This window comes from Diceros bicornis, chromosome 18 (genome assembly GCF_020826845.1).
Source record: "Diceros bicornis minor isolate mBicDic1 chromosome 18, mDicBic1.mat.cur, whole genome shotgun sequence".
Taxonomy (NCBI): Eukaryota; Metazoa; Chordata; class Mammalia; order Perissodactyla; family Rhinocerotidae; genus Diceros; species Diceros bicornis.
Window position 1 is genome coordinate 25670593 of NC_080757.1, and position 18220 is coordinate 25688812.

An 18220-nucleotide genomic window follows, 5' to 3' on the forward strand; every position below is an offset into this window, starting at 1 on the left:
GAATGCTGAGATCTCCAGCCTACTCACCTCCTAGAATGTCGGCAGCCAGGCAGGAGACTGGAAGTCCTCTAGCAACTATGATCTCCTAAAGAGCAAAAATCTAAAGACACTGACATTAGGGTCTCCTGAAATATGGACCACATAGATCATTTTACAATGGAAACCATACGCAAAGAGCTCTACCTAAACACACAGAACTTCTAACCAACTTTTTGGTGCCCTACTCTTAATAGTCAACAGAGAGCAAAGGATGACTAAATACCTAAGGAAAACATCTAACACATCATACGAGGTTAAAACAAAAGAAAAGAAAGCAGCTTGGAGGAAATCGTCTATGCAGGAAGAACACTTAAGAAAATATATATCATGTATATCCTCAGAGAAATAAAATTAAAATGACAGAAGAAATAAAAATACTCAATAGAAGGATTTGAAAATAAAACTGAGGAAATGCCTTAGAAAGTAGAACCCAAAAAGAAAAGAGAGAAAGAGAACTGGAAAAAAGAAGAGAACCAGAGGAACAGTCTAACACCAAACGATAAGCCTTCCAGAAAGAGAGAAAACAGGGGGGGTTAAATCACTAACAAAATAATTTCGAGAAAATTTCCAGGACGGAAAGATATGTTCCAGATTGAAAAGGCCCTACAATTCTCTGCACAGCAGATGAAAACAGCTCTACACCAAGGAGCAGGAATGGAATTCAGAATTCATGGAATTTCAGAATTCTGTGGACAGAGAGAAGTCCCCAGCTCCCAAAAAAAAGAGGAAGAAACAGTAAGATCAGAAATCAAAATGGCTTCTGACTTATCAATAGCAACTTTGGAAGGTGGAAGGCAATGGAATATTCTATAGAATTCTATACACAAACAGCCAATCAACTGTGATGATAGAATGAAGATATTTTCAGACAATCAAGGTCTAAAAAAAAGTTTACCTCTCATGCACCATTTCTCAGCAAGCTACTAAAGAATGTGCTTCACCAAAATAAGTGAACAAGCCAAGAAAGATCCTGGAGAAGGAGATCCACAGAAGCGAGAAGCTAAGGTAATCCCCAGGATGATGGTGAAGGGAGATCTGGGCACCAGAGAAGGTGGACAGTCCAGATTAGAGCAGGTCAAAAGGCTCTGGGAGAGACTTCTTCAGGAAGATAAACCGGCATAATATCTGATGCAACTGAATATCTGGAGGGGAGATTTCGGCAACCAGAGAAAAGCTGGGCTTGAATTACTGCATAGAAAACAAAATAAACGAAAATGTAAGAATTATTAACTCTAGAAACAAAATGATGTGTGGGAAAGGAAAAATAATCCTAGCATGTATATTACATAGCTCAGCTATGAACAGTGTTTACAGAGACATAACAACGTAAACACTGACTATTGATCTAACCAAATTACAATACAACTATGAAGGGACAGAAAGTGTGTATGAGTGTAGTAGGAACAAGAGCTAAATCCTCATTTTCATAATGAGGAGTCAACAGATAATGCCTAAAACCGAAAAGTCAAGTAGAAACAAAACATATTAATTAGGAGATGTGGCAATAAATCCATGGATTCCAAAAAAATACAACAATTTAAAATATAATTGTTGCTTTGCAAGAGTGGATTATGGCAAGGCGGTGGTGTGCACAGGCAGCAGATACTGGTTTTCATAACAAGCATGGTACAATTATTTGACTTTTTAAATTATATACATGTATAACTTGGATAAAAATAAAAAAGAGAAGAAAACAGTCAAAGATAAACAGAAAAGCTGGTGGAGACAGGAACAATTCAAGGAACTAAAGTGAATATAGAACTAAGTGAATATAAAAACAAAAAAACTTTAAATGCACATAATATTTTCTAAGTATATTAACTATATAGAAAAGGAACATTCAGAAAACAAAAGACCTCTTAGAGATTAAAAATATGATTGCCAAAAAAAAGAAAACCTGGAAATCAAACTTAAAATCTTTCAGAACACAGACATGGAAAATCACAAAAAGATGGAAAATGTTAGAGAACAAACACATAAGAGATACAACACTAATCCAGGTTTAATACCTAAAAGAGAGTAGACAAAATGGAGGGAAGGAAATTATCTAAGAAATATTAGAAGAAAATTTTCCCAAAATTGAAGGATCCCAGTCTTCAGACTAAAGGGCAGTGTAAGTACTCAGTACAATGAATGAAAAAAGATCCATACCTAGATCTCTTCAGGCAATTTCAAAAAACCAAAAATAGAGGATCCCAAATATTTCCAGAGAGCAAAATCATGTCACTTACAAAGGAATGAGACTCAAACCAGCAGCTACCTTCTCGTTGACAACACTACGATGACAGAAGACAACAGGGCATGTGGCAGGCTGAATAATGGTCCCCCAAAGATGTCCACATCCTACCCCAGAACCTGTGAATATGTTACCTTACATGGCAAAAAGGGCTTCGCAGGTGTGATGAAGTTAAGGATCTGAGACGGGAAGAGTAGCCTGAATTAGCCAGGTGGGCCCAATGTAATCACGAGGTCCTCATAAGAGAGAGGCAGTAGGATCAGAGTCAGCAAAGGAGAGGTTGGAGTGATGGGATTGCTGGTTTTGAAGATGGAAGAGAGCCATGAGCCAAGGAATGTAGGAAGCCTCTAGAAGCCGGAAAAGGCAAGGAAACAGAAGCCTTAGAGCCTCCGGAAGGAGTATAGCCCTACTGACACCTTGGTTTTAGGACTTCTAACCTCCAGAACTGTAAGATAATAAATTTGTGCTGTTGGTGTAGCAAGCTTGTGGTAATTGTGCAGTAGCAACAGGACACTAATACAGGGCTGTACTTTCAAATTCTGAGCGAAAGCAGTTTTCAACCTAGAAATTTATACCCAACCAATTAAGAATATATCACTGAAGAAAGAGGGGCAGGGTATTTTTAAATCTACAGGAACTCAGATAATTTAATCTCCACACGTTTGGCAACAAATTGACAAAGTGAACTGAGATAAAGGAAGACAACAGAGCCCCAGAACAGTAGCTCCATCCTAGAAGAGCAATGAAAGGAAGTCCCAGGAGTACAACCAGGCACTAGGCCCGAGAACAACCAGGTCAAACTGGAAAAATACAATAGAAGAGATGGCATGATCTAAAGTTTGGGGAAAAAACTGAAATGATAAACCAAGCTACAACAGGGGAGGAAAAAAAAAGGAAATTAGAGACCTTAGGAAAAATCAATACAGTACAATAAATTAATAGTCCAAATGTGAAGCAAACTAAAATACACCATGATTTTAAGCAACTGATGGAGGATAATACAAGAGCTACTTGAACTAGTAACTTGAATTAAACTGGGAACATTCTCCAGTGAGTGGCCTAGGAGCCATGAATCTGAAGACACAGCAAAGAAAATGTAATTTTCCAATTCTTCCCTGCCTTGGTATTATGCCTTATTTACATGGTAATAATACTGTAAATGCAGTTTATTGGTTTTCAACTTCTAGGTCAACATATGGACAAAGCACTGAAATCCTGGTTGTAGCTGCAGGGCAGAATGTCAAACTATAGTGGAAAGAAGACGGAATGACTATTTGATACCTTCTCCTCAAAATTTCTACCTCCTCCCCCATTCCTCATTTGCAATATGACCTCGGTTTCTATTTCAAAGAAAATCGAACAATCAAAAGAGAATTTTCATAGACTCCTACCTATCTATGTCTGTTTATATACTCTCTTCCCATCTGTCATTATGGTTAAACTGTCCACGCTGCCACTGAAGGCCACCCTTCTTGTGCACTAGTCCCATCTCCTACTCAAGGACATTGCTACAGCAGATTCCTCCCCTCTCCTGCATCATCAATTTCCCCTCCCTGCTGGATCATTCTTACCAATACAAACATGCTGTTATTTCTCCCATCTCAAAAACAAACAAACAAAACACCTCTCTGGACTCCACATCCATCTCCATCTAAAGTCCCACTTCTCTGCTCTCATTTAAAGCAACATCCCTAGAAAGAGTTGAGGATGCTCACTATCTCAAATCCCTTTTCCCATTCTCTCACGAGCCCATTCCAATCAAGCCTGTATCCTTCCCACTCCACCAAAACTGCTCATCAAGGTCACAGATGACCACCATGTGGCTAAATTAAACGGTCAATTCTCAATCCTCATCTTACTTAACCTGTCAGTAGCATTCTCATCTTTCATATCAGAGAATAAATAAATCAAGAAATAGAGATATAAACAAGTTAACTAAAATTATAGAAGTAAAACAGAAATAGAATGAGACTAAATATAAGGCAAGAGACTGTTGTCTTCCTGAATCCTTCTGTACTACTTATCATATTCATGTATGATTTCAATAAAACGATTTAAGAATAGTTTTGTTTTGTTTTGTTTTTTGCTGAGGAAGATTGACCCTGGGCTAACATCCGTGCCCATCTTCCTCTACTTTATATGGGATGCCGCCACAGCATGGCTTGACAAGTGGTGCATTGCGCCGCACCCGAGATCCGAACCTGCTAACCCCGGGCCGTTAAAGCGGAGTGCACACGCTTAACTGCTACTGCCACTGCGCCGGCCCCTAAGAATAGGTTTTAAGATATAAATAACAACAACAAAGTAGAGAAGCATCTTACACAGTGGTTAGGTTCTAAAGTCTGAGCATAAAGCAAAAATCAAGTTCTGAGAAAACTACTTTAAAAATCCCTAAAGCTGCCCATAAAGTACAGCACCATGCTGTCTCTCTGCAAGGTCAACGCAGCCAGTTTCTCCCCTCAAACACTACTTTGCTGATTAAACACAGATGATTACATTTAGGGACCACGATGTACAGACTGTATGGTGTAACTCTGAACATGAGACTCAAGTCTGTCTGACGAGATGCTCACTGGAGAGGTCCCCGGGAACAAACAGGACCTGAGGCAACCGCAGATTCTGCCTGCCATCTCTGCTTCCTCCAGGGTGCTCTCACTGAATGATATGGCAGGAAGAATTACTGGCACTACTGAAACTGTTTCTCTCTCCCTTTTCTTCTTTTGGCCAGGCACATATAGTTAAAGGTGAGGTAATTAGATGTCCATATACAGTAAAGAGGTTCCAACATACAACGATGTGTACAAGTTCCCTGTGAATACAGTGGACAGAGTGACCCTACTATGGAACTACTACTGCCACTAGCTATTACAAGTCAGAGTTGCTTCCTTATCTAATTCATCACTACTAAAGATTGTTTCTGAGGCTGAAGACAACCCTAATTCCTAAGAAACGCAACACAATGAAACAAATTTTCTGACTAAATTGGTTTCAGCAGTTTTCAAGCTTCCACAGCTCATGACCCATCTAGGGCTCCATCTTTTCAGGACAGGTAGAATCACTGCACAAGAATCTGACACTCTCCTGGTTCCACCATTTGGTTACGTTGGAAAAGCACTTGCTCTGTGACCCAACTTTACCCTATACATAAAATAAATGCCTAACCAACCAGGTTGGACAAGTTAGGTAGTAGTTCAACAGGGACCGAAAGTCTCCCTACACAGAACTCATTCTCTAATAAAAACACAAAACATAGCATATATTTCAATGCTAAGTCAACAGGTATTATGTAAATATCAAACAGAAAGTTATCAAGAAATGATTGCCTTCATTTCCCACCTACAGTTTAAGAAAAATAAGAGCTCAATAATACTCTGTGGTGGCAGGAGTGTAGGAAAACAACTGTTACAGATGAGAATTTCAATTGTTACAATTCTTCTAAGGGCCAATTTGGCAATATATTCCAAAAGCCTTAAAAAAAAAAAAGAAAAGTACAATCCCTTTGTCCCAGTAATTGTATTTCCAGGAAAATGTAGATCTGTGCTGTCCAATACAGTATCCACTAGTCACATGTAGCTACTGAGCACTTGAAATCTGGTTAGTCCAAACTGAGGTGAGCTGTAACACATTCTGGACTTCAAAAACTTAACATAAAAAATATTCATAAAATATCTCATTAATATTTGTATATAGACTACATGTTAAATTATAATATTTTAGATATAGTGGGTTAAACAATATATTACAAAAATTAACTTTACCTGTTTCTTTTTACTTTTTAAAAAATGTGGTTACTAGAAAATTTAAAATTACATATGTAGCTTGCATTATATTTCTATTGGACAGTGCTACTTTTAGACAAACTGCACAAATATCTATGTACAAGGATGTTTATCAAAGCATGCTTTATAAAAGTGAAAAACTAGAATAAACCTAAGCATCCATCATTACAGATTGGTTAAATAAATTGCAGTAAATCTATAAAATTGAATATTCTGTAGCCACTGAAAATGCTGATGTACATCTAAATATACTGACATAAAATGATATATTAAGTAAAAAAAATAAGCTTACAAAATAGTACATATTTATAAGATTCCATTTCTGTTTTAAAAGGGTGTGTGTGTGTGTGCACGCATGTGTGTATAGGCACAGAAAAAGTCTGAAAGGATATTCATCAAAATGACAACTGTGGTTACCTCTGGGCAGTAGGATTACAGGTAATCCTTATTTTCTTCTTTATGCTTTTATGTATTTTCTGAATTTTTCAAGTAAGCATGACATAATTTTATAATTAGAACAGCAAAGCTATTTTAAAAAATGATAGCCATTGGCTGAAACAGAAAGATCAATCTTACTCACATAGTCTTGGCTAGGTGGAGTCCACAGTAATATGGGTCCTCAGTCCTACACAATGCTGCACTTGGAGAAGCTTGCAAGTGCCTTCGTCCCAAGCAATACTTAAACCTATCCCTAGTAATTAAGAATATTTCAGGGTTCTACAGATCATTTGTGAGGACTCTGCCATGAACCCATAAAGTGTTAATTGAGAGAACACTGAAATAGATGTTCACGGATTTGTCACCTAAGGCAACTAAGTAATTAAAAAGGGGGGGATTTCACTGATAATAATGGTTGCCTATGGGATAGGGAACCGGGTGGTAGGGGTACATGGGTGGGAAGGAGGATTTTCTCCATATAGTCGTTAGTATCTTTCGATTTTGAGCCATGTGAATGTACTGTCTACTTAAAAATAAATAAAATTTAAAAAACAAAACAGAAACATAAAGTATCAAGACTCCATGAGTGCCCATGACTTACCCAAAATTTAAAAAGTTATTCTTTAAGGTGTCTATTAGTGCTGAGGTGAAATTAAAATTTTAGTCTATTCAAGCCAAAACAGTTGAGGGGCCGGGAGAAGGGCCACAGAGAGATAAAAGGATGAATATGAACTACATGTGGCAACATGAGGAGGAGCAAACAAAATGTAATTTATTAATAGTGGAATTTGTTCTTATACTCTTAGGCAAGTAAAAAATTTCAACATTTCCTCTATACTTGTATTACATTATACTGTGTTCTTGGATTTTTTTGCTTATGGGAAATATCAAAATGTCAACCATTGTTTCTATTGAAGGTCTTTAATGATATTGCATTTTAGATCTGTAATGAAACATGGTGCTCACTGCAGTTTGTAGTGCATCTCATTAAATACATTTAATAACATGCATTTCACTAAAAGGTCAACTTATTATGGCTGAAGTTTGGCTTTCCTTTAATCACTTCATTTAAAGCTATAGAGCAAACTGAAAAAGACAATAGAGAGTGCCTGTTACAGAAATGCTCTCTCAATTCTCCCATCCATTCAAATCAGTTATGCTTATTAAGAAATCATTGTTAATATTCTTACGTGGGATAACGGTATTGTGATTTTTTAAATTCTTTTCTTCTAGAGATACATGCTATTTACTGATAAAATGACAGGATGTCTTGTATTTGCTTCAAAATAATCCAGAAGTAGGGTGAGAGTTAGTATAAGTATAGATGAAATAAGATTGGCCATGAGTTGATAATTGCTTAGCTGGTATTGGTATATGGGTTCATTATACAATTCTCTTTACTTTTATATAGGTTTGATACATTCCATAAGAAAAAGTTTTAAATAACTCATGCTGGGGTTTCCTTAAGTAACTTGCCTTCTTCCTTATATAGCGTTGCCATCAATATAAAAGACCTGCCTCCTAAAACTGTAGAACTTTTTAAAAGAAAATCAGAGAGAAAAAGCTAACCTTTTTAAAGAAATGGTTTTGTGCATAGAAAATCCCTTAATTTTCCTAAGGTTACTTCACGACTTACCACTTATGCAGCTACTAAAACATAAAAAAAAGTCATTGAAATTACTTCACAGTTTAAGAGTTACCATTCCCAACATGTAACACCAAGGTGACTGGGGACTAAGTGCATGTGTGTGTTGGTGAAGGAAGGAGATATTTGTTTAGTTTCTGAAAAGTAGAGTTTAGGGTACTGAAGGTACAAAGGCATGCTGCTCAGGAGTTTACCGTCACTGGAATATAGCTGAAATCAGCTGTTTTAGAGGCTATTGTTAGGACTATGAGAGTAAATGACAGTGCCAAGGAGAGAACATATCAAGAAAACACAACCTGAGAACAGGATCCTAAATGCAATGAAACTGACATTGAGAGGATAAAAGAAGAGTCTAAGATGAGAAGAATCTGAAAGGCAGGAGAACCCAAACAGTAGATGCAGTGTCATCAAAGCCAAAGGGAAATATTTCAAGGAAAGGTTGAATACTTCAGGGAGGCAGTAGCTGAGTTGGGCAATAAGGAAATCTCCGGTCACCTTTCCATAGTTATAAGAGGCAGAAGCTGAATTATAAGTATTATAGTGACTATACCACTACCCACTCTCCAGAACAAACAATTAACCTAATCATATAGGGAATGTGAATACTAATAAAAAGTCAAAACACACTGAAGACAGTGGGGATGATGGTTAGTTATACTGATGACCATCACTCACATGGCTGAACATTGCCAAGTGCCTCTTTCAGCAGAAAAAGATAATACCCGTCCCTAACATTTGTGGTGTGCTGTGTGTCAGACACTGTGCTAATGCTTTATATCAATTACGTCCTTTAATCCTCACAACCATATCATCCCCATTTACTGTGAAGTTAAGTAACTTGCCCAAGGTGACACATTGAATCCACTGCTGAGATGGAACCTAAACTCAGGCAGTCTAACTACTACTGTAAGACCAAGCAAACTGAACAGAGATTTAATTAAAGACAGTAAGTTCCAGAGTTTGTTCTGGCGTCAGTACAAATTCAGCCTATACTCCACACCAACTACATAGTACAGTATAAACTGTTCATCCAGACTAATGTAGCCAAGAAATTTTCCTTAAATTCTGTTTACCAAGACAGGGAGATATATAACATATTATATCATATTGTCATAAGAAGGTTGGAAACAAAAATTAGCTACCTTTCAGATATGCAGAGATTCTAGTTACTAGAAAACTCTCCACCTTCCCATCTTAGAATATGTGATAACAAATAAACGTTCCTTTCTTCTCCCTCCTCCACAGCATCCCACCCTCTCAGATTAATAGACATCTGTCAGATTAACTGGAATTCACCAATGAGGCAAAGAAGCAACTGATTAAGTATGAAAAAGACAGATTAAAAAAATCAGAACTGTGGCAAAATAAAACTTAAGTAACATTAAAATAGCTAAAGACACTAAATTGTATCAAAGAATAAGAATGTGTCCACTATACTTGACACTGACTAAACCTTAAAATGTCAATATTTTAAGATGAATCAAAAAAAACAAAAAAAGAACAATGGAAAGGCTCAAGCAAGAAGAGTAATGAGTAACAAAATAAAAAAGGCTGTATCATCCTGAAACATTTCAGACATTTAATCTAGAGCAGTCTAGGTCTCATTCCAAAGCCATACCAGGAATTAGGGCACTAGGGCATTAAAAATAGCAAAGTGCTCCAAAAATCTCAAAAATGTTGAAAACTGCCTATCTATCATTTATTTAAGGGAGGAAGGGGAAAAACTGGGGGAGCAGATATAAAAGACCCATCCTCCCAGTATCTGCAGGTTTTCTGAAGGATTGTCCAGGCATTTCACATCAGAAACAGACTTCAAGCATGGTAGGACAAACTTCTAAAGACTGGCCCCTGGGAAATAATTCCTCATTAAACCAGGTATTCTTCTACAAGAAAGGTTCACTGAATTCCCTACCCTAGAAATCTACACATTTATCTTGAATGGTTTAAAGTGATTCTACCCAGAGGCAGACACCAAATCAGATGTCCTCCTTGGGTCCCTTCCAACTCATAAAAAAAAACTTATAAAAATAAGTTTTAAAGAGCAAACGGAAACACTAAGTCTCAGCATGCAAATAAGGAATAACGATTCCAACCATAGTGCACTCACCCCAAATCTCCCTCTGCCCCAGTCCTTTGGCGCCACTGGGCACACAGGGACACAGCACACAGGAAGTAGCATGGTGCAGAGAAGACTCCTGGATTGTAAGGCAGAAAAGCTAGAGTTTGGTCTCTGAAATGTATGCCAACGTCTCTGTGACTTTGGGCAACTCATTCTCTCTGGACCTCGCTTCTCTCATCTGTAAAATGAGGGGATTGGGAACCAAATAATTTCTAAAGTCCTTTTCTCTTCTAAAATTCTCTTCCAAAACTTGCTCTCCCTCTGCAGTCACCATCTTTTCTCACTATATGCAACCAAAAGGAAGATATGATCAAGATCATCTTAGCATGTCATGCTAGAAACCTCCCAACAAAGACAGGCACCTTTTAAGCATGTGATACAACCAACTTAAATGAACTGAGTTTAGTCATTCATTCTTTCTCTTTTGTTTGATACCAGTGGGTTTTCCAATAGTGTTCTCTGAGCATTAAAGAAATAACTTTCTTTTTTCATAAAGAAACATAAAGGGGAGAGGGAGAAGTAATGAGGGCAGGTGAGAAAAAAGTGGAATAGACACGACTCAAGCACCCAACCCATTTCAATCAAAGTTGTCTTCATTTGATAAAAGAGTTATATTGCTATTTTTTTTTAAAGTTAAAAACCACTATTTTGGGGCCGGCCCAGTGGTGCAAGCAGTTAAGTGCATGCGCTCTGCTGCAGCAGCCTGGGGTTCGCTGGTTCGGATCCGGGGCGCGCATCGAGGCACCGCTTGTCAAGCTATGCTGTGGTGGCGTCCCACGTAACGTGGAGGAAGATGGGCATGGATGTTAGCCCAGGGCCAGTCTTCCTCAGCAAAAAAAGAGGAGGATTGGCAGATGTTAGCTCAGGGCCGATCTTCCTCACAAAAAAAACCCCCCACTATTTTATACCATATTATCAACTAAAACCAAATCTTCTCTCCTTCAACTCAGTGGTGCTGCAAATACAATCCCAGTGTATTCGAACGTACCCCAGTGGCTCTAAGTATCCCAATATGGCATAAGTATTCTTACTGTTTTTTAGGGCACTGGCAAATTCTGGGCCACCTTTGTCCTTGAAAATAGGGAAAACATCTGGTTGAGGAAGCTGATTGGTGGTTAACAAAGCTTTTTGTAGTTTGATCCTTCCTTCCAAGAGCTGGTCCCACAGCGCTGAGAAAGAAAAAAGGAGAATTCCATTTCTCAGTTATAAAACCTTTCTGGGGTGGGGAGTGGGGGAGGGACAAGAAATCATACCAGTCTCTAAGCAGCACAGCTTTATCACAGTTTCATGCTATGGAAACACTCTCTATTATAGAAAATAAATTCAGTATCTTGGAAGCAAATATTTGCTACATGAGAGAGAGAATGCTAAAGCCCAATGAGAGGAGAAGACACTCTTCAATCTTCCAGAAGTACTAGAGCAGAACTAAGCAGCTCAGTGTAGAAATGGCTGGCTATGCATAGAGGGTTGGGGCTTTAGGCCTCTAGGTAAGTGGGGCATGTCACAAACTAATTGGAAGGACACAGGAGAGAGCAAACAGCCAAAAACAAACAAACAAAAAGGAGATCAAACGCAGACACTCCAAAAAAAGAAGCAAACAGTGAACCATGTACAAACCTATCTGGTTCTTCACAGCTCTGCCTTTCTCCACTTCCTCAGAAACTTTGACACTGGAGAAGGTCATCACGCCATCATCTTCACTGTTCCTGTCTTCAGCCCTGTCTTCCTCACTCTCACCCTCAAAGTCTTCCTCACCATCCCCTTCTTCCATGCCACTCTCCTCTTCATCTTCCTCCTCCTCACTGCTCCCAAGGTCATCCATTCCCTCAGTAAATTTTTCAAAGTCACTGATGCTCTGGACACTGAAGCCTGGCATTTTCCCAGAGCAGCTTCTGTTCTTCCTCCAGGCCAGACTACTGTCCCCATCATCACCACACTCCTGTTCCTCAGCAGCACTCACGGCATCCTCATCAGATTCCTCCAGACCCAGCCCCTCTGAATCTCCATCTCCAGACTCTTCCTCATCAGATATTTCCTTATCTAAACAAAAGGAAGAAGGAAAAACTGAATGTTACTTTGAGAAAAATACCGGGCCATATCTTTCATTTCAACTAAAAGACTTTGGCATCTATCAAAAAATATATATATATACTGTTGTACTCAATTCCAGTCAACAAATATTTATCACACATCTACTATATCTAAAATGCTAAAAGAGAAATAAAGATGAATAAAACATAGGTCCTATCCTAACATAAGCTGCTAGCGGGAAAGACAGAACCATAAAAACTATAACATAGAGAAGAATTAAAAGTGCCTTGACAAAGTTTTGATAACCCAGAGGAGGGAGAAATTTTTACTGTAGGGCAAGTGAATTTATGCAAGACTATAAGGAAGAGGCAACTTTTGGTCTGGACCTTGAAGAACAGTAAGATTTCAACTGGTGTGAGGGAATTACTAGTTTTCTCAAACCTGCATCTGAAAAAATATAGTTTATCATTAACTATCCCAAACGCACAATCTCTATCACACCAGTGTGCCATATTTATTAAATACTCATTAAGCACCTATTATGAGCCAAGCATAGATAAAAGTTTAGGAATGACAAATAGAATGTAATACCTGTGGGGAAGGCTTCATAGTCTGATGGGAATGGGAGATATGCATACCAATGATTATGTTACACTGTCATCAGTACACCACGTATAGGGAAGGAACCATCTAACTCACCTAGAAGGGTGAGGGATGGTTTCACGAGTAGGAGACATTATAATTTTACTTATTAAGCATAAGTAATAGCTGATCAGACAGAGAAGGGGGAAGGAAAAGAGAAAACAGCATATGCAAAGGTCCAGCACCAGAAAAGTGCACTGGAGCGCAGAATGGTGGGAAATGAGCCTAGAGAAGTGCTCAAGGACCAAATCAGGAAGAAGTTTGAATTTGATCCTAAAGTAAATGGAATGTTAGTTGGTTAGCCTCCTGGTTTTACTTATGCTTAGGGTATCACCTGATACTTACAGGTTTTTACTGATTATTCAATCTGTTCCATGGCAGAATATAAAGGTCTCATGTACAGCAAGCACAATTATTAGATACAGGGATCAATTACCAATAATTTTCTTCGATAAAAGATATTATGAAAATGTCATAGGTCTTCAGTATTTTTTTAGAGAACTATACATAAACTCAAGACAGAAGGCTGTCAAAAACATAAACACAAAAATGAAGTGCAAAAACAGTAAACATAAAATAACCCTTTAAGTTCTTTAAAAGTATGCCATTTCTCATATTAAGAAACATTCATACAGAGTAGTAGTTAAGAGTACAGATCTTAGAGTCAGACTGCCTTATTTGAGTCCTGGCTCTTCCCACTTACTAGTTGTATGACCTTGAGCAAATTACTTAACCAATCTGCCCCTCAATTTCCTTAACTGTAAAATGGGAATAAACGGTACCAACCTCATAGGGCTATTGGGAGGATTAAATGAGATGATACACCTAATGATAATGGTGATAACATTTTTTGATGACTTACTGTGTCCCAGGCTCTTAGAATTTAATTTAAAGACCTTATCACAGTGCCTGACACATGGTGAGAGTTCAATAAATATCATAATATTTGTCTCATGATTGGTCTCTATCAGTCGCTAGGCAAAGAATATGAAATGAGCTTATCAGAAGCCCCCAGCACTATATTAAGGACTAAATCATGGAGATCATAATCTGAATGATAGTTTCTTTTATATCATCTGTGGATTCTCAACACAGCACCTCTAACCTCTCTAAAGGAAAACAGATGGCATCCACTCAATAATCACCATATCCAGCTCCTTCTTCCACTCTGAGAAACTTATAATGCTTTAAAACTATAAGCTCACATCCTCCTAACTCTCTTGCAGGGAAGAGGGAAGGATTATGTCACATTTATAATGGCAAAAAATTAGTTTCGCAAATTAATATTACACAGTAACTCAATGCAAGACTTGGAAAACTGAAGGAAAAGAGTCAAAATCTATGAGTAGCATGTTCATCAGACACAGTGCTTTTTCAACACATAGGCTTCTCCAGTATCTGATATCCACTGCCTTTTCTCTGACTCCATTTTAGGGTGAACCATCTAACATAAGGAGCATAGCAACTTAATCTCTCTGGGCTTTAGATTCCTTATGAAGCAAAATTAAGTACCTCTAAAGCCCTTTCTAATGCCAAATCAATGGTCTCTCCGAAGATAAGAGGTGGGGACACACAGACTAGTTCTGCAGAGATCATCAGAAAAAAAGGATTTTAGCCCTAAAAAATTAGGGAAGAAAGAGGACCATGCAAACACGCCTACTCACCAGACGAACCCGGCAGATTGTGCTCCCAGTGGTCTTCCTTCCAAGCTTTTCTAGAGGTGGTCTTGCCAGAATACCTTTTGTCTGTGTTGAAGAGGGAGGCTGATGCCAGTTTTCTAATGCTACCCACTGCCAGGAAATCACCTTCTCCATCTTCCCCTTCATCAAACCTGTCAATCACTCTGGCAGCAGTGGCTGTGGGGAAGGGGGGAAAGTAATCAGAATCTCTAGGTTAGAAGAAACTTTAATGACAACCCTGTTAAATCCTTTCAACTCACACATGAACGTCCTCGGCAAAATCCCCAACAACTTCCAGCAACAGGGAACTCATTACCTCCCAAGGGAGACCACGTACTACCTTGCTGCTGTTCCTGAAGAGAAAGCTGACTCTCTGCGACTACTAGTAGGCTATATTTCTATGCCTTGGATCGTATAAAACTAGGCTAAGTCCTCTTCCATGTGTGACAGTCGCTCAAATACTGTTAGTCAGCCATCATCCTATTCTATCCTCACTCTATCCCACCCCTCAGGGAGTTTTCTTCGCTTATCCTAGCTAAATAGCCCTAGTTCCTTCAACTGATATTCCTAAGACACGGTCCACAACTCACGTTTATCCCTCCTATTCTCCCTTCCTCACACTTCCTGACTCAAGTCTAAAGCAGGATTACTCCCAACTAGACCTTGAACATCAGCTTACAGAACAGCAGTCTCATTCGTCAGCCCCTGAGCAAGTATCTTGAGGCCTAAAGAGGCTTCAACAGCACCACGGAAGCCTACTTCTTCCCTCATTCTCCAAGTAAACTCTTAGGGGCAGGCAGAGTTTAAAAACGGATGAGACTTCCTCCTCGTGTCTAACGCAATACCATAAGGGCATCCTAAAAGATAACTTCCAGCCTGCTACCAGACCGGCTGCCTGCAAGGGCCCTGGACCAACAGCTACCCCGAGGACGAGCTCCTTGCCAGAATCCTCGGGATGCTCCGCCCACCCGAGCACCAACTCTAGAGTGCGTGTCAGAAAGACGCCGAAGCCCTCCTCCCGAGCCCGGGGGCGGCCCTCCCGGGAGGCAGTCTTCCTCCGCGCAAGGGTGAGGAGTAGGCCAGGCTGCGCGGCCCAGCTGCCGGCCCGTCACATCCCGCCGGGGTCCGCACGTGGCCTTGCCCCAGTCAGGCCTCACCCTCCTCCGGGTCGGCCTCAGGATCCGCCTCGCGCGGTCGCGGGTTCAACAACTGTTCCAGCTGCAGCGCCAGGGCCTGCGGCCCCGCCATGGTCACCAGGTCTCGCTCGGCGCCGCGCACGTGAATGTGCGGCCGCGGCCCGGATGCTCTCTCCCCGCCTAGTCCTCTCGCCGGGAGACTACTCCCCAGACAGCGGCACCGCGCGGAGCCCTGCGCCCAGCTCCGGGCCGGCAACTTCCGGGAGGCGCGCGGGAGGGGCGGGGCCTGCCGCGTCACTGCGGGCGTTGCTAGGATGAAGGCGGAAGCGCCCGGAAGGCTGAAGAGAGATCGTCGCCGTGCGGCCGCGTGTGCGTTGGGTGGCGCGGGAGCGCGCAAGGGCACGTGGCTGCCTCTGGGACTGAGCAGAGATTGTGTTGCGCGCGGCCTGTGTCCCCTTGCTTAAAATATACTTCAAGATTTCCCCGAGATTTGCTTAGAAATAAAGTGTAGTGTAGTCGTGACCCATGGTGGCTGATTTGGAAAGGAGAGGGGAGTATAAGGTAAGCGTCTCGAGCCTCAGGTGCGCTTTCGGGCACGCACAGACTGGGACAAAATCAGGTTTGGCATTTCACAATTTGGAGGAGTCTGGGGCAGGTACCCCGCGGCGGCCAGGGTGTGGGAATCCTACGTCAGGTATGTGCGTGTTTTAAGTGTGCAGCGGACTGCTGGCATCTTTATCAACGGGAATAATTAGAGGTCGCTATGGCTGTGCATAAATAAAGATTGATTCTGTACCTTCTCCAAGTTGCCTTGTCTGAGCATGGAAAAAGGGAGTGGAGTGGGGATTACTCTACTGCACACCCATCGGTGTTGATATCCTTGCTGTTCAAAGATGAGGGCATACTAGACACTTGAAACTGATACACAAATGCAGAAAAAGTCAGGTCTGCTGTTAGTGAGGCACAGGTAGACTCTAAATATAAAGATGATATGATCAATTTAATTGCACCCAGGCACATGAAGAGATACAATCGCTTTATATTCTCTTTGCTTCATGAAGCATTCCCTGACTGCCCACTATGTGGCAGGCACTGCTACAAGAGATACAAAGATGAGTAAGTTAGATTCTCTCCTGACGGTGATCAGCCCGGAGGGGCAGACAGACATGTAAACAGAAACTGCAGTAAGGGATGATAAGGGTGAGTACAAAGTGGTCTATCCTTCCAGTGTCTGTTTGAGGTCACCTGTAGAGATTTGGAACCCCCTAACCAGAAACTGCCTCAAAAGGATCCAGAACACGGACATTAAGGGTACCCTGTGACTTTCTTGGGTACAGCCCAGGCCAATTGGATCCCACAGCTGAACAGCCTGGGGAACCCTCAGCTCCCCAGTGTCTCCTGTGGAACCTGGGGAAAGTGAGGGTCCCTGGCTTTCACAGTTATCATATACCCTCAGCGTCAAGAGCAATGAGAGACCACCACGTTAGTGTGGCTTGTCCCATGTCCCCTTCCTAGGTGGCTGCACAGGGAAAGAAGAACCTGTCTTAGGGTAGCCGCCTTCAGACATGGAAGGGAAAGAATGCCAGGCTAGGGTAGGCGCCCTAGGCAGGGTACTGAGGCAAAAAAAAAAAATCCCTGCTTTTTACCATCTGCAAGGAAACAGCCTTTTTTTTTTTTTAAAAAAACATATTCCTGGTAATTGCAGTCTGGGCTCGACGCCGGGGACTCCAGAGCAAAAGCATGCTCCACAGGATTCGACGGGGCCATTGCCCTGGGCTTCAAAGGACAAAAATGTTTCTCTCACCCGACATTTAGGAAACTGCTTCCCCCAATCCTCTTCCCTTCCTATTTTGGACACTACTGATGCTTAGAAACCTGGCCTTGGGGTAAAGAAAAGGGAGAAAAGGAAGAGGGAAGCAGGCAGGTCAGAAACTATTTCTAAGCTGTCATGAAAATTGGATACTGCTGGATAATTCTGGGCAGAAAATGCCCTATGCCTGCTTACCTACTCTCCCTTCTCTGTCCTGGTCCCCACTGACTTGGGAAGCCTTTGGAGGAAGAAACCAAGGCCACTCTACTCCTGTCACACACACATCCCAGGACCCCAAAATGCTTCCCCTGCTTTCTTACTCTATACTGAGAGCAAGGAGGGGACTCCACGAGTGGAGGAAAGAAGAAAGAATTCTAGGACTTAAGATGCAACTGAAAAAGTTGAGGGTGGGGCAGGAGAGCAACCTCTTAAATGCTCTCTCTGGGGGGCCCTCTTTACTTGCATTCTAGTTTCTTGAGAAGGGAGGAGGGGTTTCCTGGTGGAGATGGGGATGGAGATGGAGGGTAGACCGTGGGAGGGGATATTTCAAGACTATACCTCCTAGAAAAAATTTAAACATCTGAGGGCTCTAGAGATGTCAGCAGATGAGAAGGGGAATGAGTATAAAGTGGAGCACTCTCCCAAAAGAACAGCCCTCTCCAGAGA

General features: G+C 41.0%; 1 protein-coding gene across 2 annotated transcripts in view; it reads right to left on the reverse strand.

Annotated features, from left to right (window-relative positions):
* The window catches only part of AATF (apoptosis antagonizing transcription factor), a 98353-nt gene extending 82452 nt beyond the window's left edge, over window positions 1-15901 (reverse strand). For both annotated transcript variants that reach the window (XM_058560457.1, XM_058560456.1), the window contains exons 1-4: window positions 15766-15901; window positions 14594-14785; window positions 11874-12296; window positions 11288-11425 (exon numbers count right to left, since the gene is read on the reverse strand). In XM_058560457.1, the coding sequence (XP_058416440.1) occupies window positions 11288-11425; window positions 11874-12296; window positions 14594-14785; window positions 15766-15856 (844 nt within the window). In that variant the 5' untranslated portion in view covers window positions 15857-15901. The remainder of the gene's footprint in view (window positions 1-11287; window positions 11426-11873; window positions 12297-14593; window positions 14786-15765) is intronic.
* Window positions 15902-18220: the final 2319 nt, after the last annotated feature.